General features: G+C 41.6%; 1 protein-coding gene across 1 annotated transcript in view; it reads right to left on the bottom strand.

Moving 5' to 3' along the window:
- Positions 1-22,896, bottom strand: part of ACTN2 (actinin alpha 2) — a gene marked incomplete at both ends in the record, with an annotated part of 76,384 nt that extends 53,488 nt beyond the window's left edge. Inside the window, one exon of the mRNA XM_079704465.1 lies at positions 22,771-22,896. Coding sequence (XP_079560591.1) covers positions 22,771-22,896 — 126 coding nt within the window. The remainder of the gene's footprint in view (positions 1-22,770) is intronic.
- Between the last annotated feature and the right edge of the window lie 305 nt (positions 22,897-23,201).

Here is a 23,201-nt window from a genome sequence, read left to right on the forward strand (position 1 = left end):
CACTGATCTATATTTCTATTTTTGTGCCAGTACCATACTGTCTTGATTACTGTAGCTTTGTAGTATAGTCTGAAGTCCAGGAGTCTGATTCCTCCAGCTCCGTTTTTCTTTCTCAACATTGCTTTGGCTATTCAGGGTCTTTGGTGTTTCCACACAAATTGTGAAATTTTTTGTTCTACTTCTGTGACAAATGCCATTGGTAGTTTAACAGGGATTGCGTTGAATCTGCAGATTGCTTTGGGTAGTAGAGTCATTTTCACAGTGTTGATTCTTCCAACCCAAGAACACGGTATATCTCTCCATCTGTTTGTATCATTTTTAATTTCTTTCATCAGTGTCTTATAGTTTTCTGCATACAGGTCTTTTGTCTCCTTAGGTAGATTTCTTCCTAGGTATTTTATTCTTTTTGTTGCAGTGGTAAATGGTAGTATTTCCTTAATTTCTTTTTCAGATTTTTCATCATTAGTGTATAGGAATGCAAGAGATTTCTGTGCCTTAATTTTGTATCCTGCTACTTTACCAAATACATTGATGAGCTCTAGTAGTTTTCTGGTAGCATCTTTAGGATTCTCTATGTATAGTATTATGTCATCTGCAAATAGTGACAGTTTTACTTCTTCTTTTCCAATTTGGATTCCTTCTATTTCTTTTTCTTCTCTGATTGCTGCAGCTAAAACTTCCAAAACTACGTTGAATAATAGTGGTGCAAGTGGGCAACCTCATCTTGTTCCTGATCTCACTGGAAATGTTCTCAGTTTTTCACCACTGGGAATGATATTGGCTGTGGGTTTGTCATATATGGCCTTTATTATGTTGAGGTAAGTTCCCTCTATGCCTACTTTCTGAAGGGTTTTTATCATAAATGGGTGTTGAATTTTGTCAAAAGCTTTTTCTGCATCTACTGAGAGGATCATATGGTTTTTATCCTTCAATTTGTTAATATGGTGTATCATGTTGATTGATATGCATATATTGAAGAATCCTTGCATTTCTGGGATAAACTCCACTTGATCATGGTGTATGATCCTTTATTGTGCTGTTGGATTCTGTTTGCTAGTATTTTGTTGAGGATTTTTGCATCTCTGTTCATCAGTGATATTGGCCTGTAGTTTTTTTTGTGACATCTTTGTCTGGTTTTGGTATCACGGTGATGGTGGCCTCGTAGAATGAGTTTGGGAGTGTTCCTCTCTCTGCTATATTTTGGCAGAGTTTGAGAAGGATAGGTGTTAGCTCCCCTCTAAATGTTTGAGAGAATTTACCTGTGAAGCCATCTGATCCTGGGCTTCTGTTTGTTGGAAGATTTTTAATCACAGTTTCAATTTCAGTGCTTGTGATTGGTCTGTTTATATTTCCTATTTCTTCCTGGTTCACTCTCAGAAGGTTGTGCTTTTCTAAGAATTTGTCCATTTCTTCCAGGTTGTATATTTTACTGGCACAGAGTTGCTTGTAGTAACCTCTCACGATCCTTTGTATTTCTGCAGTGTCAGTTGTTACTTCTCCTTTTTCATTTCTAATTCTGTTGATTTGAGTCTTTTCCCTCTTCTTCTTCTGAGTCTGGCTAATGGTTTATCAATTTTATCTTCTCAAAGAACCAGCTTTTAGTTTTATTCATCTTTACTATTGTGTCCATTTCTTTTTCATTTATTTCTGATCTGATATTTATGATTACTTTCCTTCTGCTAACTTTGGGGGTTTTTTGTTCTTCTTTCTCTAATTGCTTTAGGTGTAAGGTTAGGTTGTTGAGATTTTTCTTGTTTCTTGAGGTATGATTGTATTGCTATAAACTCCCCTCTTAGAACTGCTTTCGCTGCAGTTTTGGGTTGTTGTGCTTTCATTGTCATTTGTTTCTAGGTATTTTTTTATTTCCTCTTTGATTTCTTCAGTGATCTCTTGGTTATTTAGTAGTGTATTGTTTAGCCTCCAGGTGTTTGTATTTTTTACAGTTTTCTTCCTGTAACTGATATCTAGTCTCATAGCATTGTGGATGGAAAAGATACTTGATATGATTTTTTTAATCAATTTATTATTCATTTTTGGCTGTGTTGGGTCTTTGTTGCTGTGGGCGGGCTTTCTTTAGTTGTAGTGAGCGGGGGCTACTCTTCGTTGCGGTGCACAGGCTTCTCATTGCAGTGGCTTCTCTTGTTGCAGAGCATACGCTCTAGGCGAGCAGGCTCAGTAGTTATGGCTCACAGGCTCTAGAGCACAGGCTCAGTAGCTGTGGCGCATGCGCTTAGTTCCCCCATAGCATGTGGGATCTTCCCAGACCAGGGCTTGAACCCGTATCCCCTGCATTGGCAGGCAGATTCTTAACCTCTGCGCCACCAGGGAAGTCCCTTGATATGATTTCAATTTTCTTAAATTTACCAAGGCTTGATTTGTGACCCAAGATATGATCTATCTTGGAGAATGTTCCACGAGCACTTCAGAAGAAATTGGATTCTGTTGTTTTCTGATGGAATGTCCTATAAATATCAATTAAGTCCATCTTATTTAATGTATCATTTAAAGCTTGTGCTTCCTTATTTATTTTCAGTTTGGATGATCTGTGCATTGGTGAAAGTGGGGTGCTAAATCTCCTACTATGATTGTGTTACTGTCAATTTCCCCTTTTGTGGCTGTTAGCATTTGCCTTATGTATTGAGGTGCTCCTATGTTGGGTGCATAAATATTTACCATTCTCATATCTTCTTCTTGGATTGATTCCTTGATCATTATGTAGTGTCCTTCTTTGTCTCTTGTAATAGTCTTTATTTTAAAGTCTATTTTGCCTGATATGAGAATTGCCACTCCAGCTTTCTTTTGATTTCCATTTGCATGGAATATCTTTTTCCAATCCCCTCCCTTTCAGTCTGTATGTGTCCCTAGGACTGAAGTGGGTCTCTTATAGAAAGCATATATATGGGTCTTATTTTTGTATCCATTCAGCCAGTCTATGTCTTTTGGTTAAAGCATTTAATCCTTTTACATTTAAGGTAATTATCGATATGTATGTTCCTATTCCCATTTTCTTAATTGTTTTGGGTTTGTTATTGTAGGTCTTTTCCTTCTCTTGTGTTTCCCGCCTAGAGAAGTTCCTTTAGCATTTGTTGTAAAGCTGGTTTGGTGGTGCTGAATTTTCTTAGCTTCTGCTTGTCTGTAAAGGTTTTAATTTCTCCATCGAATCTGAATGAGATCCTTGCTGAGTAGAGTAATCTTGGTTGTAGGTTTTTCCCTTTCATCATTTTAAATATGTCCTGCCACACCCTTCTGGCTTGCAGAGTTTCTGCTGAAAGATCAGCTGTTAACCTTATGGAGATTGCCTTGTATGTTATTTGTTGCTTTTCCCTTGCTGCTTTTAGTATTTTTTCTGTGTATTTAATTTTTGATAGTGTGATTAACATGTGTCTTGGCATGTTTCTCCTTGGATTTATCCTGTATTCTTTTCATTTTATTGAAGTACAGTTGATTTACAGTGTTGTGTTAATTTCTGCTGTACAGCAAAGTGACTCAGTTATACATATATGCTTTTTCATATTCTTTTCCATTATGGTTTATTACAGGATATTAAATATAGTTCCCTGTTCTATACAGTAGGACCTTGTTGTTTATACATCTATATATAATAGTTTGCCTCTGCTAATCATGTGGCTTATTTCTTCCCCTAAGCAATGCACCATGAACCTAATTCGGCGAGTTGGCTGGGAAGTGTGATGAATTGTAAAGGACTGGAAAATATTTTGCAAATATAAATGCTACAGGAACACATGCAAAAAAAACCCAGCAGTCGGTGATGGCAATTCAAAGAAACCTGAGGTGCTTACAATGGAAACAGAAGTAAGTCATCACATAGAAAAATAAAGACAGCCCATGGTCACAATTTATGTCTACTTGAACAGAGGAGATATTCCACCTCTGATAACTGAACATAAACATGCTGTCACTCAGCACATTTCATAGCCTACTGCTGTACACAGAGAAGGATGCAAGGAGGTCTGTGATCCAAGAACCCAGAACCATGCCAGGTCTCCATCTTTGCTGGTTTATCACAAGTACTCACCCCACCATTCAAAGAACCAAGGACACCCACTGGCATATCTTAACTTCCTGAAGGTACAAGGTGCTCAGAACACTAGTTTTTGCTCATAGAGGGTAAAAATATTTTGCCCACGAACTTTAAAATTAACTCGTGTAAAAAGACAAATTCCAGGCTTTCCTGGTGGCACAGTGGTTAAGAATCTGCCTGCCAATGCAGGGGACACGGGCTCAAGCCCTGGTCCGGGGAGATCCCACATGCCGTGGAACAACTAGGCCCGTGAACCACAACTACTGAACCTGCGCTCTAGAGCCCGTGAGTCACAACTACTCAGCCTGTGTGCCACAACTACTGAAGCCCGTGCTCCACAACAAGAGAAGCCACCGCAAGAATAAGCCCGCGCACTACAACGAAGACCCAACTCAAACAAAAAAATTTTTTTAATAAAATAAAATAATAAAATAAATAAAATTTAAAAAAAAATTCCATTGCATCCCATTGCAAATGGAAGGCCCACAACTGGTTTCCCAGGCTTTTACATGCCCACAGGCATACATATTATGAATCAAAGAACCCCAAAATGAACACAGTAGCCCCTAGTCTTCCCTTATTCACCTTTGTATCAGCACCCAGCAGGGACACCTGTATTCACGCACACAGAGCTAGCACTCATTCAAATTTTTAATACTTCAAGCTTAAACTTGACAATTTCAGTCATAAATCAATTGGAGCCTCAACAGTAACAACATACTGCTTTTAACTTGAGTAACAGTAATACTCATAAATACAAATTTGATTACTCAGAGACAAAGTAAAAGAAAAAAACAGAGGCAGCCTTTTCCCACTTATTCATCCCCAACTAATACTGCCTTCAAGCAGGATTCAGGATCTCTTTCTAGGCAATGTGAGAATATCTAACAATTTCTAATTAAGGAATATCAAAGCCTACAAACAACTCAAGTAGGGCTTTCACCATTTAGAATTCTTTAAGGACTTGGTAGGGAAGCAGGAATAATCCTCTCAGAAATACCTGGTGGGTGACACCACCACCTGGAACATTCTAAAAATATCTGTGAAGTGCCACACAGAGAAGCTGGGATTTTTGTTTTGTGTTCTAGACAGTGCCCGGGACCTAGTGGCACTCAGTAACTATTTGCTGAATAACATCTTATTTGACCTTCTGGGATAGATCAAAGAAGATAGCAATCAGATTTTTTGAACTGAAAAAGTAAAAAACACCGTGGAGCTAAAAATCTCTATCTGCTCAAGTTCCAGGCTTTTGAAAATTATTATCATCATGTCAAACTTAACTAGAGAATCCTTAAACGTTAAAAAAGAGAAGTCTGTAATCTTGCTTCCCAAAAAACACCTCATAAAAAGTAAAAGGCAACCTTACTGCTGAGGGGACCTAAAAATAGAATCAGGCTGATGGATGACTGAAGTGGGGAGGTTAAAGATGGCTCTCCCAGCCTCTGAAAAGACAGTCTTAACCAGGTCTGGTTTTCATCATGAATTTTAGGCTTCAATCACCAGGCTCATAAGACTGACTTCCATTTAGTCCCTGAATGTTCAGAATAGATAAAGAAATGTGCTAAAAACCCTTGAGGTTGCCTAAAGGGACAAAAATCCTTTTCAGTTTTTTTTAACAAAGCCAAGTCTAGCCTGGACTAATTCCGGTTTAAGGAATGACCTGTCTGGGACTTCCCTGATGGAGCAGTGGATAAGACTCCACACTCCCAATGGAGAGGGCCTGGGTCCAATCCCTGGTCAGAGAACTAGATCCCACATGGTGCAACTAAGAGTTCACATGCTGCAACTAAAGATCCCACATGCCACAACTAAGGATCCCATGTGCTGCAACTAAGGCGCCCACCTGCCACAACTAAGACCCAGCCTCAACCAAATTAAAAATAAATAAATAAATAAATAAAAAAGGAATGACCTGCCTACTTTGTGGAGTCTCTTCTGTAACTTCCAGAAAGGATGCGATGGAAAGTTATGGAATTTGGAAAGAGGAAATAGCTAAATAAGGTACTTTATGTCGGGAAGCATCTGAGCTCCAAAGGGAAAGTTGTGCATTGTCTACGGCATCACTTCTACGCTCTTCTACAGCTCATCTATCTAAGCCAAAGATGATGAAGAGCAATGCAAAGTCATTCTTGTCTACAGACAAGGAATGCATTCTGTCCAGTTCAGGGACAACCCTCCTTCCACCCACAGAAAAGTATCTGCCACCATTTGGACATTAATTTCAATATTACTGATCTCTAAATGTTACTGTTCTTCAGATTCTCTTTTGAACTGGCTGGAACACCTCTCCAGTTTTCTCATTAGTAAGTTAAATAACATCTTTAACGTGTTTATTTTTCTTCCTGTATGAGAGTCGTGGTTTTACCTTTATTTAAGAACTATCTTTTAATAGTTTTAGTCTTTCTTCTAAAAAGAGGTCAACATTCACATGTGCTAAAATAAAATATTCACTATTCTGGTCTAAATTTTACTGATTTTGATGAAGACAAATAGTAATTAATGCACAAGAATGATACACATAGAAAACAAATTTATGGTTACCAAAGGGGAAAGGGGGTGGGGGAGGGATAAATTAGGAGTTTGGGATTAGCAGATACAAACTAATATATATAAAATAGAAAAATGACAAGGTCCTACTGTATAGCACAGGGAACTATATTTAATATCTTGTAATAAACTATAATGGAAGTATATAGTTATAAGTTATATATATATAACTGAATCACTTTGCTGTACACCAGAAATTAACACAACATTGTAAATCAACTATACTTCAATAAAAAATAAAAATAAAAAAGGACATGAGCAAAAATTTTACAAAAAGAATGATACACCAAAATAACTGAAGTCTATCACTTGCTGATGTTAATAACAGTACGCTTCCCTTGTCCTGTGAAAATGACAACTGTCTGAAGTCTCAGCTTACTGCATTCCTTTTTCATTTAAAACCCAATGTGCGTCCCCGTGTTCCCTCTTATACAGATCACCAGAAATAATATTGGATTTGGGTTGAATTCTTTAGCACTTTTCTCTGTTTCATAAAAAATCTTACATTTCTCTCGAAGCTAAAGTACCTCCATCTGTTAATTTCCTCCCAGCTCATGAAATTTCCTACAAACATTTTATTACCACTTACAGGAGTCCTTATTACTCATTCTAATTCTTATTTTTCAGGGGCAATTACTCATCTCTGCATCTCTGTAGTCCTCAAGGTAGAGAGAAGCAACCTAGCAAGGACATCAAACACTTCTGTGAGCCACTGACTCCCAATACTAGTTTGCAATCCAAACTACCTCTCCTTTAATTCCAAGGGATGTTTTGCAATGCTTGAAACAAAATCTTAATTATAAAAAAAAAAGTTACAGCCTTCTGTCTTCTAAAGGACAGTTAAATGATCTTGATGAAACTCCCCATTTTAACTGTTAAATGGGAAAAAAAAAGTTAAGATTAGAAATATGCAGATACTTCCTAAACAATTGGAGGCATACGCTAACCAAATCAAATCTCTACAGAATCAAAGTTTTGGTCATTTTTGCTCTAAAGTATTAAAAACAAAAACAAAAACGGTAAGCTCAAAGAACCACATGAAAGCTATTGGTGCCTGGTCATCTGAACTTAAAGATTTCCTGAGGTCAAGAGCCTGACTTAGCCGCTGGCTGGGAGTTTTGTGGGGTCACACCTGCCTCCCCCAAGCTGGCACGACCTCCGTGGAGAATTCCTTTGACGACTTGCCGGTAAGTAAGCATTTAAGGCTCCCAACAGCCTCACGTATGATTGATCCTAAGTTATGCTTTCCAAAATAACTTGTTCCCTTGGAGCCTGGGTAATTATGTGTAAGACATGGCTCTGGGACAGGTCAGACCCAACTGTTGCTCGGTTATAGGCAAAAGCAACATTAATTGTACTTTCACGATTCTCTTCTTGAGGATGAACTCAAGTTTAAAGAAAAGCACACTGATGTCCCCCTCCCAACCCCAGTCCATCCCAGCAACTGCGGAAGCAGCTTGTACTACCCAGACACCAAAATAAATATTCTTAAATTCAAGTTCACCATACTGTTACTATTTTCAGGGACCCAAACAAATGGCTGCCTGCACAGAGAAATTAAAGTGTTCATTTCAAAGGGAACAGCTCTCTATAATACGCCAGTCTCTGCGTTGGTAGTTTGGACAGAGCACAGTTCTAAGTGAGGAACAGCCCCCAATTAGGTCCGTCTACAGGTTTGCTCTACATATGCAGAAAGCTCTGGAAAACAGAAGGGCTAAAAAACAGGGAAGCTGGTCATTTCCAAAGTTCCTGCCCACTCCGCCCTGGGGGAACCAGGCTGGGATTTCCTCCATCGAGAAGTTCTTCCCTAGGACTCATGCTGACTAAAAAGTGTTCATAAAAATAGATAATAAAGTCTTTGTACCCTGAGCCATTTCAGACAGTTATATATTATAGTATAAAACACAGAAATATATGCTTTTCTAGTACAGCGTCAAGTCATCTAGCAGGCAATATGGCAAAATGTTAACACTTGTTTTCCCTACGGTATGACTTTTTAAAATTTCTTCTCCAAATTTTCTGTAGTGAAGACATATGACTTGGGTGATTATTTGAAAATGTATCTTAAAAAGCTAGTTTGGGAAAGTCTATAAAGTTTGTTAGGCTAGATTCTTCTCCCTTCCCTGGTTATCTGTAATTATGTTAGCTAGCTTTCTTTCACTCAGCCTCCATTGTTTTACCTGAAAAAGAAAAACTACTTAAATTGGATACACTCCAGCAAGCCTACATTTCTGAAGTTAATGAGTTGGTGAGGTGCTACTTCAGGACTTTTTTAAAGTTTGGCACTAAAATCCCTATTTCAACGTGAAGTTTTAAAATGCCCATGGAGAAGGTACACACTGTCCAAGTCCAAGGACCGCAGCAGAGAAATCTTTAGTATCCAGTTACCCAGACACCAGTGACAGCAACAGAACCCACTGTCACTCCCCAAGTATTTCTGACAGCATTCACCCTGCTTCCCGACCAAGTCCTTAATGGACTCGAATGGTGACAGCCCCACCTGTGTCTCATGACAGAAGGGACAATTTTACATTAAACACGATTTTGTCCCACAGTAAATATACTTATCACCACTTCACTTCCAGACTTTCAAGTGTCTAAAGATATATACAATTTTATTAGAAAAAGACTTAAGCTGTCAAAAGAACAAACCTAGAGATCCAACCTTGGAAATTGGTCCAGATATTTCAATAAAGTTTAACCCTTAGTTTTTTAGATGTGCAAAATAAGCATCCTTAAAGCCTAGCACATATTAATAGCAAGCTATCTGAAGTGTGAGTATATATACGATTTATAAAACCACACGGACGGCATACAAACTACCATAAGGACGACGACAATGTGGATTTCAGAGGGAAACCTGGCCTACAGTAGGCATCCAGTGGGGTCCGTGGTCCCATACCCTCCAGACACAGGGCTCACTCCCACCGCTGGCTACAAGGCTTGGTCTTCTAAAGGATTCATGAGTTAGAAGATTCAGAAATTATTAGACAGTGATATTTAAAACTGTCAAAGTTTTAGAACTCTCATTTCACCAATATTTGCATTTTTTCAAGTTCAGAAATAGGCCAGTACTTTGAGAAAAGGCATTACTGTCCAATATACAAATTATTTGGGTCTCAATATTATGTTAACCTTCTCTGAGGTGGCCTTGTGTATCTCCTCTGAACAGTGACCACAGAATTCGAAGTCTAAACTGGACCACTTCTGAGAGTCAAAATGATGCTATTTATAGTTACTCTGGGACAAGAGCCACAACTGGGATTGTCCTGGGCAAACCTGGAATGAGGGGTCACCCTACCTCTGGAATCAGTCCACCCTCCTTCCTCATTTCCTTTCATAAAGAATAGAGAACCTGGGCTTCCCTGGTGGCGCAGTGGTTGAGAATCTGCCTGCTAATGCAGGGGACACAGGTTCGAGCCCTGGTCTGGGAAGATCCCACAGGCGGCGGAGCAACTAGGCCCGTGAGCCACAACCACTGAGCCTGCGCGTCTGGAGCCTGTGCTTCGCAACAAGAGAGGCCGCAATAGTGAGAGGCCCGCGCGTCGCGAAGAAGAGTGGCCCCCGCTTGCCACAACTAGAGAAAGCCCTCGTACAGAAACAAAGACGCAACACAGCAAAAATAAATTAATTAATTAATAAACTCCTACCCCCAACATCTTCTTAAAAAAAAAAAGAATAGAGAACCTGAGAGATGGGCAAGATGTTGCAACCCTTCAACTGACACAATATTACATGTCAATTACATCTCAATAAAGCTGAGAAACAAATAAAATAAAATGAATCTTTGTAAGGAAGGAGGTGGCCTGGAACTGCTACATGCAGGCAGCAACCCCCATCCCTCCCAGGGCTCCCCTAGAAATTCACATACCTAAGCAGGTGAGGGTGTGATCTGTACCTAAAGAAAAGCTGAGGAAGCAGTCTTGGCAAGACTGCCCCTAAAAATAACCTTTCCCCAAGAACACTTAACATGTGTGTTCTGCTCCTTCCTCCCTGCACTCTGGGGTGGTGGAGGAAACAAAGATGCAGAGGTATCAAATTCAGCCTCTTCAGACACGGTGCCCACCTCCTGTCTCAAATTCAGGCTCCCCACTCAAAAGAAGTAAAAGCAGTGGTCGCAGGAGCTAGACCAATAAACCTGAAGGAGGTTATGGGGTCAGTTTATTAGATCAGTCTGCAGCAGGAGAAGAGAAATACCCTATCAGTACTGACTTTACAAGGGGCCACAAACAGCAGTTAACCATCCCCGTTTACAGGATGTTAAAAGGCTTTGCCTCTGCCAACAGTGCTTTCTTTGCACAATTCGGTCCTCTTCTCCTACAGAGCCTGAAATTCACCATCAGGGTCCTTCCTGGAATTAGACAACAGCATTATTGTCTTAGAAAGGTCACCTTTAAAATAATGATGATCTCTGGAAAAGCAGGTCTTGGCAATCTTTGGTTTTTAGAAATAGCCAGTTGTAACATTAACAGCATGAGAAATTACTAGGTGAACTGGGGGGGTTAGGAGAGGTATCCCAGCAGAGCAGGGAGGAGGCCTGGACAGCCAAAAGGGGTAGCAGGAAGCGTGGGGTATGGGGGGAGGAGACTGGAGTTTCAAAACAGGAAAGGCAACTGTCGGCTTAATTGGCAGTTTTGATTCAAAATTTCGTTTAGAGAATAAAGCATCTATTGAACATAAAAACTTTTTTTTCCTTTTAGGATTGGACATCCCTGGTAATTATTTCACAATGTATACATTTATCAAAACATGTGGCACACTTTAAATATATAAAAATTTTTATTTGTCAATGACATCTCGTTAAAGCTGGGGGAAAAAAAGAACCAGGCATCCCCTATTCATGAAACTTTGGTTTTCCTTGGCCAGTGGGATTCAGAGGGATTCGCTATGTGTTCTCTCTGCTTTTATATATGTTTGAAATTTTCCATAATAAGAAGTTAAAAATAAATAAAAGAAAGGCAGGATTTTTTTCAATGTAAAGTGAAGGGAGTCCTTGGCACTGCCTTTGGCCAAATCTCTGTGGAGCCCAAATCTTGCAGGGCATCCCTGTCCACTAAGACATCACGTCTGCAGGAGGATGGCTCTAATCTATGCTCTTGCCTCTGGAAGTCTGCTTTTGTAGTTCCAAAAGGGAACTGACTCAAATACTTAGGCATCCTGAACTCTGGCTTCTTTTTGGAACTGTGTCAGACAGACCAGCAGGTAATTCCAAAGATGTGCCCTTAATGGCATGTCCTGTAAGCCTCCATTTGAGAGGTGTAGTTGGCTTTTCCTGTCATCCCTTTCCTCCTCCTCTGGCACTTCTGTGGGACAGAGTGATTGCAAGGCCCTCACTTGGGGTTACCTTGGAAGGACAGTATTTTCCATAACTCAAAATTTAGTCTTCACATTCTCATCAGATGTTCCCCCTGGACCCATTTAGAAATTAAAAATTCAGACACACACACACCCTTATGCATGGGCAGTAGGTTTTGGATAAGTGAAAACTTAGGAATACTGAATTCCAGGCTTTTTCTCTGGGTTGTTGGTTAAAACTCTGAGCAAAAAAGCAACAAAAACAGAAAAATTTAGTGGTTAAAAAGCACCACCTTTGACTACTCACAATAGCCAATAAACAGCCTAGATGTCCATCAACAGAGGAATGGATAAAGAAGATGTGGTACATATATACAATGGAATACTACTCAGCCATTAAAAAGAATGAAATAATGCCATTTGCAGCAACATGGATGGGCCTAGAGATTATCATACTAAGTGAAATAAGTCAGAAAAAGAAAGACAAATACCATATTGTATCACTTGTATGTGGAATGTAAAACAAGACACAAATGAACTTATCTGTAAAACAGAAACAGACTCAGAGACATAGAGGACAGACCTGTGGCTGCCAAGGGGGAAGGAGACGGATTGAGAGTTTGGGGTTAGCAGAAGCAAACTATTATATATATATAATGGATAAACCACAAGGTCCTACTGTATAGCACAGGGAACTATATTCAATATCCTGTGATAAACCATAATGGAAAAGAATATGGAAAAGAACCTATATGTCTAACAATCACTTTGCTGTACAGCAGAAATTAATACATTATAAATCAACTAAAATTCAACAAAATAAATTTTAAAAAAATAAAAATAAAAGCACTGCCTCTGGAGTTAAGCATCCCGGATCCAAACTTCAGCTCTGCCGCTTGCAGACCAAAATGTGCAATAAAATAATTAGCATCTCCATGTGTTATAAAATTTCGATTGTGAGAGAGAATATCTTTGTAATTTAGACAAAATTCTGTGTGCATGTTCCAGCTACCACTTCCCCACCCTCAACCACCCTTAGGTAAGTTACTTAGCCTCCCTGGTTGAAAAATGAGAATCACAATACTCATCTTCTAAGACTGTTGTGACGTTCGAATAAAATAATACGTATGGTCAAAACAGTGCCTGAAAATTCTCAATAAATAGCTGCTCTTCCCTATATACTAAATAGTTTGGGATACTGGGAAACATATGCCAAATCCCCTCCCATTCTTTTTTTAATCCACTGGAAAAAAAATCCATATATTAAAATATCACTTTTACTGTCTTACTGGAATATTTTTGTTTTGCTGTTATACTGAAAAAATGAAAATAAACATCATTTTGTCCCAAAATTTAACAGGAAAGGTATGCAATGAAATATTCAGACACTTCCTATTTCATAAACTGCAGTAACAGAATAGAAATTGTACGGTTTACAAAAGGTAAAACACATGGTTTGCATTTTTCCAATGAATATCCCCTCCTCATGTCCCAGCCCAACCTGATCCTTACCCTCGCCACCCCTCCAAAATGGATTTGTTTTAAAATAGAAAAATATTACCCTCAATGGGTAATCTCAAAACTGATTGCAATTGTTATCTCTTTTACTATTTTCATGACTGATACACCCAAAATATCAATAATATTTTTTTAAACCTTAAAACAAACCCCCTAAATGAGGACCATCACTCATCCTATTTTCTTTTTTTTTTTTTTTTTTTTTTTGCGGTACGTGGGCCTCTCACTGTTGTGGCCTCTCCCGTTGTGGAACACAGGCTCCGGACGCGCAGGCCCAGCGGCCATGGCTCATGGGCCCAGCCGCTCCGCGGCATGTGGGATCCTCCCAGACCGGGGCACGAACCCGTGTCCCCTGTATTGGCAGGCAGACTCTCAACCACTGCGCCACCAAGGAAACCCTCATCCTATTTTCTTAATTTTATAAATGATAAAACAGAAAAGGGAAACCCACCTTGTGGTTGAATGCTACACTTGGTATGTTAAGATGAAACCAATTCTTTTCAGTAACGAAACTACTTTCTTCAGTAATCCTTACAAATTTTCAATAAAGTCTTCCTCAATAAAGCCCAGCCTTGGCCATTCCAGCTGCAAAAAGATTTTATGTCACAGATTTGAGCACACCGCCATAAATAGTTTCTTACAGCTTTTCACTTCCTTTGCAAGCATAACTTATCTCATGAGCTAAAAGATCTCCCATTCCACGGTGCCAAAGCCCTGGGTTTCTGTTCCAGTGACTAAACGGATTCAAATGCCAGATTCAGATGGACTGGCCAAGTTCCAGAGAAATACCAAGGTGAGATTTCTCCCGGAAGAAAATTAGACATTTCGACAGTTCATCTAGTTTTAAGTCATCCGGTAAATGCATGTTTTCATCCAGAGAAGCGATGCTTCCACGTTCCGGTAATCACTGCTTCCTCTGGGAGCCCTCGATGTTAGCTCACCTCAGCGCCTGGCAGGTAGCTCTTCCACTATCCCCTCCTTACAGTTTTAACCATGGCCTCTGAGCAGATAACTCCCACACCTAAATCTCTAGGCTTGACCTTCCTTCTCGATACTTCCACGGGCTGTCAAGCCCTCAATCCAAACCTCACATTTTTAACTTCTACAAAACCTAACCACCCCTTATTTTCCCAAATGAATACCAAAGGCATTAGAGGTAAGACTAGAAACAAGCTGAACTCAGTTTTATGGCTTGGCTGTGCTGTGGTCTTGGTCAAGTACCTTGAATACAGTGGGACAATAGTGGTAAAGTGGTTTTATTGGGTTGAGCCATAAGAAACTGCAATTTTTGGAGGTCAAAATGGTCAGTGTCAAAAATTTCCTACGGTTCAACCTAATGCATACAAAATATCTTAAAATCCTAATAAAACACAATGAGATTAAATTACCTACCTTCTAAATAATTATTATCTTCCCATCCTGTTGGACTATAATGAAGAAACTTGAAGACTCTTCATGACTCTAAAAGATAGGATTTCTTCTTTTTTTTTTTTTTGGCCGTGCTGCATGGCATGCAGCATCTTAGTTCCTCAACCAGGGATCCAACACGTGTCTCCTGCAGTGGAAGCATGGAGCCCTAACCACTGGCCAGCCAGGGAATTCCTGAGGATTTCTTGAGTTGCCGATCTCAATTATAATTGTCTGTATAAGACTCAGTCATACCTTCAATATCAAATACTGTTCTCATTTCCCCTCAACCTCATATTCACTTACTTGCCCACTTGATCCTCACAATCACTAAAAAAATAAGAGTTTTTCCCGAGATAGCATGCCTTTTAATGAAAAGGTTATAACAGAGGCTAATGAGAATCTATTTTCATTATATAGTAATTTCTAGGAATGATGACTAATACATTTATCCCCTAGCAAAAACAAACAAACACAGCAAGACAACTCAAAGCCATGCTAACTCTGTAGTCTTGGGTTCGGCTTATATCAATACCGCCCAGGCCAATTCTTTTCCAGGGTCCACATACTCTGCAGAATCATCTTCATCTCTTCTCTCTTTTCCATTTCCACTACTGTGAAGCCTAGCATGTCTTCCAAAAGTTTTTGTCTTACCAGGTTTTACATTCAGAAGAACAAATTTAAATGTATACTTCTCTGAATCTAAATGAATTTGGAATCTTCTCTATGATGTGGGTAAAGGTTTTCAATCTGGACAAAACAGTCATTTCCAATCCAATTTGGGCTACCAGAGCTTTGTTCATTAATATGGTGACACATTTTATTATCATTTAAATAAATCTACATGTATGATATTATTTTATTCCCCAAATCTCTAAATTACAAATTATTCTTATTTTTTTAATTAAACAGCTTATCTTTGTAGGCTCAGTCTGAGAATAAGAGCTAAGTCGGAGAAGTCCATCGTTTGGGGAACCTGAGAAAATGCTTTGAGAAAACATCTTTAAGGAGCATTAAACAAGTATGAGCTGGAGTTAATACATTTGTAGCTCAAGGGAGTTGCAAAGATTGCAAAAATAAAAAATTTAATTGTACTAAATTCTTTTCAGAAATATGACTTATAATTCCTGCATTTCACAAATGTGAGCGCAGACTCTAAGCAGGACCATTGCAGGGCCAGGGGGCCACAGGACAGTGTCTGCTCATAGGGGAGACCAGAACAGCACCCAGGGACCCATGTTCTAGAGGAGGGGCCCGAGGAAGAAGAACTCCCAGGGCGGGTAGAGGAGGTAGTCTCGGGTAAAGAGGAGAATCAAACACGTGGGCTCCAGGAGCCCTAGGGGGAGAGGCGGAGCAGACAGGCTGGCTCAGGCCTGGCTCCCAACACCCTCCTGAAGGCGATAAAGAACCACACAGGGGCTTTAAGCAGAAATACCATGACCAGGCCTGTGTTTTATACAGATCACTCCTGCAGCATCAGGCAGAAAAAAGCCTGAAGGCAAGTACGGTGTGTGGAAGGGTGACAAAGCAGGGGCCACCACCCCCATCCAGGCAGGAAGTGCAGAGGCCCTGAAGGCCTTAAAGCACATGATGGGAGGAAGGGGCAGGGTCCAGAGGACTTTAGGAGGTGGGCTCACAGGAGGTGAGAGAGAGGGAAGCCTCAAGGGTAACTCCCAGCTTCCCTGCACGGGCGCCCGGGAGGAAGATGCTTCCAGGCACCCTGACAGGGGACCATGCAGGAGGGGCTTTGGAAATACTCTCCACTCCCTTCCACCGGCCAGGGTGAACTGGGTGTCCCTCCTCTGTACTTCTCACTGCCCTTTCTGTCTCTTGAACTAAGCTGCAAGCTCCTTAAAGCCTGGGGTGGTGTCAACTCCATTCCCTAACCCGGGCCTCTAGCAGGACCAAAGGAATGAAAAGAATAAACAGCTATGCTTGTGTTCCACTTCTATTCTGCCCTTCAGTACGGCTGCAGGAGAAAACATCTAGTTTCTGACCAAGAAAATTGTGGGGAGGGGTACAGGTGTGGTGTGGGCTCAGAGGCGAGTGTGCAAGTGCTCACACTGATACGTGCTTGTGTAAAACACGTTCCTCAGCTTCTTTAGAAAAACCCGTTTCTGGCACTCAAGATTTTCCTTCCTTGGAACTAAGTCTAGCACAGTAGTTAGCAAGCGTTTTCCCCCTCATCTTTGCTTTCTGTTCTTTCTGGAAGAACTAGTACCGTTCCCACGGAAACAGCGGTACAGTTCTGACTGTCCTCCAACGTATTCCGTACCAACTCCTCTGCTCATCACGGGAGCGCCTCCACCCACCCGAGAGCTGCACCTTTTCTGTAGCCCAGCTGCAGCAACCGGCTGCAGGGCTTTCTGACAGTTTTCTGAAGCTGCTGTTCTTTAGGCTTCCCAGCTAAGAGTTCTATGCCTCCTCCCACGCTCCCGGAAAATCGTATCTTGGGTTCAAGTTTCTTCCTCGGCGAATGTGGCTGAAGGGGTAGGGCAGACCCCAGGACACACTGCAGTGCCTGAGAGAAGATGCAGAAATCACAAAGAGTGATTTCTCCACCTTACAACTCCCGCACCTGTGGTTCTCCATAGCAAACCAAGGGCATCTTGAGAACAACAGCCCTTCTGGGGGCAGAGATCTCTTAGGGCTCATACAAGATTCTGCCTTTGCAAGCCTGCCCATCAGCAACTCTCTCTGGACATCAAAGGCTGCCTGAAACTCCAGCCCTGCATTTAGGCAATGGCCACCTGGACACACAACTTGCCCCTCAGCACTCAGCCCCTGCACTGAATGATACATCCTGTAAATGGTTAGCTTTCCACCCAGACACCTCTCCTGGTTAGATAAGCAGACACTCCTCAGTAGTTTATTACTTGTCAACATCACTATCTTGAGTTTTAAGCCCAGGAGCTCTAATGGTGAGATCATGTCTGCTTAATTGGATTTATACAACAGCCTGCCATGCAACAACATGGGGTTATTTAATACTTTTTATAATCCTTCCTGATCACTCTCAAATTGATGGCTTCCTCACCACTGCTTCTAATCCTCACCGCTTTAAATGTTTCATTCCTGTAATGGGCTTCTACCTGGGTCCCCCACCTCAGGCCTTCACCCACTCCGATTTATTCTGCAAACAATATTCTACTTGAAGCATGGCTCTTCCTGGCTCAAATATTCCCAGAGCTCTGCACTGCTTGAAGAACGAAGTCCACGCTCACCCTGGCATCCTAGGTCCTCTGTAAACTGGCCCCGGATTACCTATGCAATTTTCTCTCTAAATCTGAATCTGTATCTTTAGCTTCAGTTAAGCCTAGACTGTTCACTCTATTTCTCTAGCCAGGAATGTTCTGTTTCTCTCTCCTCGCCAACCAACTAGTATTTAGTTATTCCTCAAATTAACACCCACCCCAAGTTCTACTCCCTTGTAAAGCTGTTTCCCCATTATCCTCACCCACAATGGTTTTCCTTATTTCATCTCCTAAAATTTTTGTTCTTTATACAACAAGCACCTGGCACTTGTTATTAAACAATTTCTTGTTCTAAGTGTGGAAGCGTGTAAACCCTACCTTTAAAGGTACATGGGGGGAGGAGGTAATAGGAAGTTACTGTTTAATAGACACAGAGTTTAACTTGAGGATGAGATGGAAAAGTTCTGGAGATGGATGGTGGTGATGGTTGCACAGCAACGTGAATGTATTAATGTCACTGAATTGTACACCTAAAAATGGTTAAAATGGTAAATTTTATGTTATGTAGATTTTACACAATTTTTTTTGAAAAGTACATCCAAGTCACTAAGGAACAAATCACGTGCTTCTTCATCCTCACAAATTCAATCACAGTGCTAATTACTACACCACCTGATGAAATTAATAAGTATTGGCTGCACTAGGATAGTAATAATATTTGAACATTTACAGATCCTTGTACAGAGTACAAAGCCCCTTTGACGTAAACTACTTTGACCATTTGATTCTGAAAAACTCTCTGAGGCAAGAAAGACAAAAATCCCTTATCTTTATTTTCTAGATGAAGAGATGGAACTCAAAAGGCTTAGTGACTTGATTACGGCCAGAGGGTACCAGGCAGAGCTGAGATTCACCTGGGTCTCAGGAATCTGAGACACTTCCCAGGCCCCTTGTTAATCGTTCACCTCGTTGGAACAATTCGTGCCTTTTTTTCCCCAAGAAAAATTCCCGCAAGGGCATACTCCACTGTGCAGGTCTTCAGAAGAGCCTTGAGCTGCACCCTTAACCAGCAGTTGCTCCTTGAGACACAGAAAGGGGAAACTGGCAGGTTCTGGATCCTCTATTTAATCCAACCTGTGCGCAGCTGCTCCCACACAAGCATCCTTCCCCACTGCCTGACCCCACGTGGCAACATTTCAGCCTGATGACAGGACAGGCAGCAGGTGTGCTGAGGAGAACAGTGAGCTGCTCCATCTAAACTGTGACTCTGCAGAAGAACTTGGATTTCTTTAGGAACGATGAAAACTAATCAGAATTCTGAATGTGGAATAAATGAACGACTCTCTTATGCTCTCCACAAATGGTGAAAAAGAGTATCGATCACCTAGCCCTATACAGATTAAGGAAGTAAGGGCCCTTTATGTATTGAAACACACAGTCATTTCCTTAAAAGGTCTGTTCTAGCCTCCCAGAGTGGTGAAGGACAGCGCCCTGTGCCCACGGAGATAGCACACATATTCAGCATTGCTGTTCTGACAAGTCACCTCCCGATTAGGCCGCAGTTGAATTAAAGGCTGAATGTGCTCTTTGCTTCCAGGAGAAGCTTACTTCTAAACATCAAAGCTCCAGAAGTTTCAGAAGTCCACTAAAGAGAGCTTCATTTATGTGACTACAAATATTCTTAAACACCCCTGAAGTAGGAGAGCACTTTGAAATGCCTGTACATACTCATGCTAAATTCAACATCTTCTAAATTGCCTTCTTTTGGAAAAAGCACTGCATGTCCTCAAAAAATTGTAAACCCATCATTGCCACAAGATCCAGAAATTCCACTTCTAGGTATCTAAACAAAAAAACCCGAAAGCGGGGACATGAAGAGGTATTTGTACACCCACGTTCACAGCAGCATTATTCACAATAACCAAAAGGTAGCAACAATCCACGTGTGCATCAATCAATGAATGGATAAACAAAACGTGGTCCATACAGTCAGTGAAATATTATTCAGCCTTAAAAAGGAAGGAAATTCTGACACATGACACAACGTGGATGAACCTTGAGGACATTATGCTAAGTGAAGTAAGCCAGATGCAAAAGGACAAATAGTGTATGATTCCACCCATATGAGGTCCCTAGGGGTCAAACTCATGGAGACAGAAGGTAGAAGGGTGGTGCCAGGGGCTGGGGGGTGGGGAGAATAGAAAGTTATTGTTTTATACAGAGTTTAATTTTGCAAGATGAAGAGTCTTGGAGATCAATTGCACAACAATGTGAATGTACGTAGCACGCCTGAACTGGACACTTTAAAATGGTTAAGATGGTAAATTTTATGTAAAACAAAAAGATCTCCCATCACACACACACACACACACACACAGCACTACAGTTTTACTAAGTCCTTCTGTAGCAAGGCATTCCATACCAGAGCAAGGTTTACCACAGCCCATAAGACTCTGTGAACTGTGGATATAATTAGGTCCCTCATCCATTATAACGCTACAGACGTCATCATGTGTTACCAGCATCTGTTGACAGATCTCATACCCGGCATATCACTGAAATGGCAAGTGTGGAAAAGGTAGCCCACAATAGAAACAATGGCATTTTATCCCTGTCCTGTTCCAGCAGTTTGGCTCATAGGACATAAATAGAGGCTACTGCTCTGGCTGCCCGGACCTCACAGTTCAGTATTACTTTACTGACTTGAGTGGGTTCTCTACCAAAAGTAGAAACAGAGGATCTTCTGGATCTGTTCAGGTCTGTGTCCTAACGTAATGTTTGGCTCTGTTTTGTTTGTCAGTAAAGTCACAACACAGCACTCAACCTACCTGAGAAAAAAAATGACATATGTCTGTTTTTTAATATATAATATACAAGTGCTATACAATTATAATAATATATTCACACAGGAACCCCAAACTTTTAAAAAATCACAATGAAATTATATCCAAAAATACTGTGAATTAAAAAATATATATAATTATATATCATATATTAAAAATAATTTTAAAATTATATGTATATGACAGAAGACATATATCAATGTGGTCTTTGGAAACTAAAATTAACTCTATCCTGTACTGTAATTTTAAAAAGTCAACAGAAACCACTGTGATTAGACTATTACTTTCAAAAATGATGGGCAGACTACCCGTCCAATTCCTTAACTATTTTGCTCTTCCTCATGAGGAAAAAAAAAAGCAATCTCTGCAACAAAGACTTAAGACTTTAAAAATCCATGAAAAAATGTAGTAATCAAAATTGTGGGAAAAATTTTTAAAAAGAAACACTCACTGTTAAAAATTAAAGCAACTATTTAACTTCTTTCTCATTGATGATGCAGCAATTAGCCCAGATGACAAACTAATAATAATAATAACAACACATTAATAATCCTCAAGCCAGGTGTTTAAAAAATTGTAGAAGGTTTGAAATTTTATTCTCCTATATAGACTCAACTTCTACTTATCACTCCCATTCTACTGTTTCCAAGAAGGCAGGGATGATGGAACTAAGGGGGAGAATGAAATGTAGCTAAATTGGAGCTTTAAAACAATAATAGTAAGTGGTTTTAAAAGAGAGAATAGACAACAGAAGAAAAATCTTGATTTGAAAATATCATGGTTATTTTATAAATAACAACAAAAAACCCCTAAAATGGTTATCTGATAATTATCCAAATATGGGACCTCTCTCCTTCAGCTAACACTGTTTGTTGAGAGTATGTGTTTCCTATAGTCAGACACATTCACCAGGCACTATCAGATAATCACCCACAGTGGCAGCTACACAGAGCATTCCCAGGCACACAGATGGTCAACAGACGTTATCCACTTAATGGCAGGCCCTTAGAAGGGAAACCCACTTTGCCCCACCCCGAGAAAAATAGGGGGGAAAAGCAGAGGGCACTTTGCTTTTGCCAGGACACTGTCATCATAAGGTTGGGTGAGCAGGTCTGGGTTGGCATCCCTGACCCGGCCAGGCTCTGTGCCCAAACAGGAGGCGAGATTTAGCCTCCTGGTGAGCAGTCCCTAGAATTCTAGCCAAGAGGATCAAGAAGAAACCTTGAGATAGTGGAATGTTCCATTGGGCCCCCAGAGAGCGCCAACCAAGATGGGAAGGGAACTTTTAGAGCTGGCTGACTCCCTCGTCCCTGTGCGCTTACCTCAATGAACCGTAAATAGAGTGTGAAATAACTATTAATTTATCGGTGAATGTCTAGTGTTCATACAGCATCTCTCTCCAGGGAACCCCAAAACATGTAATAAATGATTTTCAATTACTCTCTGGGGCAGCCCTGTGAAAATCGGAATGAAGCCGATGTTCTTTTGACCTCTTTTATCTGGGGAGAGACGGGTTAGGGGGAAATGGGACACAACGGGACCAGAAGACACAACTCTGTGGCCAAGGTCACAGACTCAAGGGGTCAGGAGCAGACCTGAGACTTTCACATTCTGGTCTAATGCAGGTTAAAACAGAAACGGCTGCACTGTTCTTCCCCTAACATTCTTCGTTTTGTGACTCTTATGTGACACACGCGCTCACCCACGCACAATCGCGCGTGCGCGCACTCACGACGCCCAGGTCCGTGCCTGTCCCTGGACTTTTCCCGGGCTACGAGGACATGGGACAACACGACCCTCCATCAAGCTCCCTCCCGCTAGTCCACACGGTCAGCGGCGCCCCCGGGCGGTCGCCCCCCGGGGAAGGCGACACAGAGACACGCGGGTCCAGCCCGCAGACGGCGGGCACGCGGCCCTGGCTGACCTTCCTCTGCTGCTTCTCCCAGGCCGGGTCGAGGAGCAGGTCGCGGTCCCACTCCTCCTCCTGGATCATGTACTCGTCATCTTCGTAGACGTAGTTGTACTGCACGCCGGGCTCGATCTGGTTCATGGCGCTTGGGTGGCCGGGCTGAGGCGGGGCGCGCGGGGCTCGGGCGGTCGGACGGGCGGGCGGAGACGCGGCGGGGCCGGCGAGGCGCGCGGGGCTCGGCGGAGGCGCGGGCGGCGGACGGGCTGGCGGGCGCGGGGTGACCTTCGCGCGGTCCTCTCGGGGCGGCACGCCTGGGAGATGGGTCGCGGGCGAAGCACCAGCTCGAGCTGCGGAGCAGCGGCCGCGCCGCTTAATACCCGCGCCGCCCGTCACGTGGCCGCCCTGCCGCGCCCCCCGCGCCCCGCCCCGCCCCGCCCCGGCCTCCG

The sequence above is a fragment of the Hyperoodon ampullatus genome (genome assembly GCF_949752795.1).
Source record: "Hyperoodon ampullatus genome assembly, chromosome: 1".
NCBI classification, from domain to species: Eukaryota; Metazoa; Chordata; class Mammalia; order Artiodactyla; family Ziphiidae; genus Hyperoodon; species Hyperoodon ampullatus.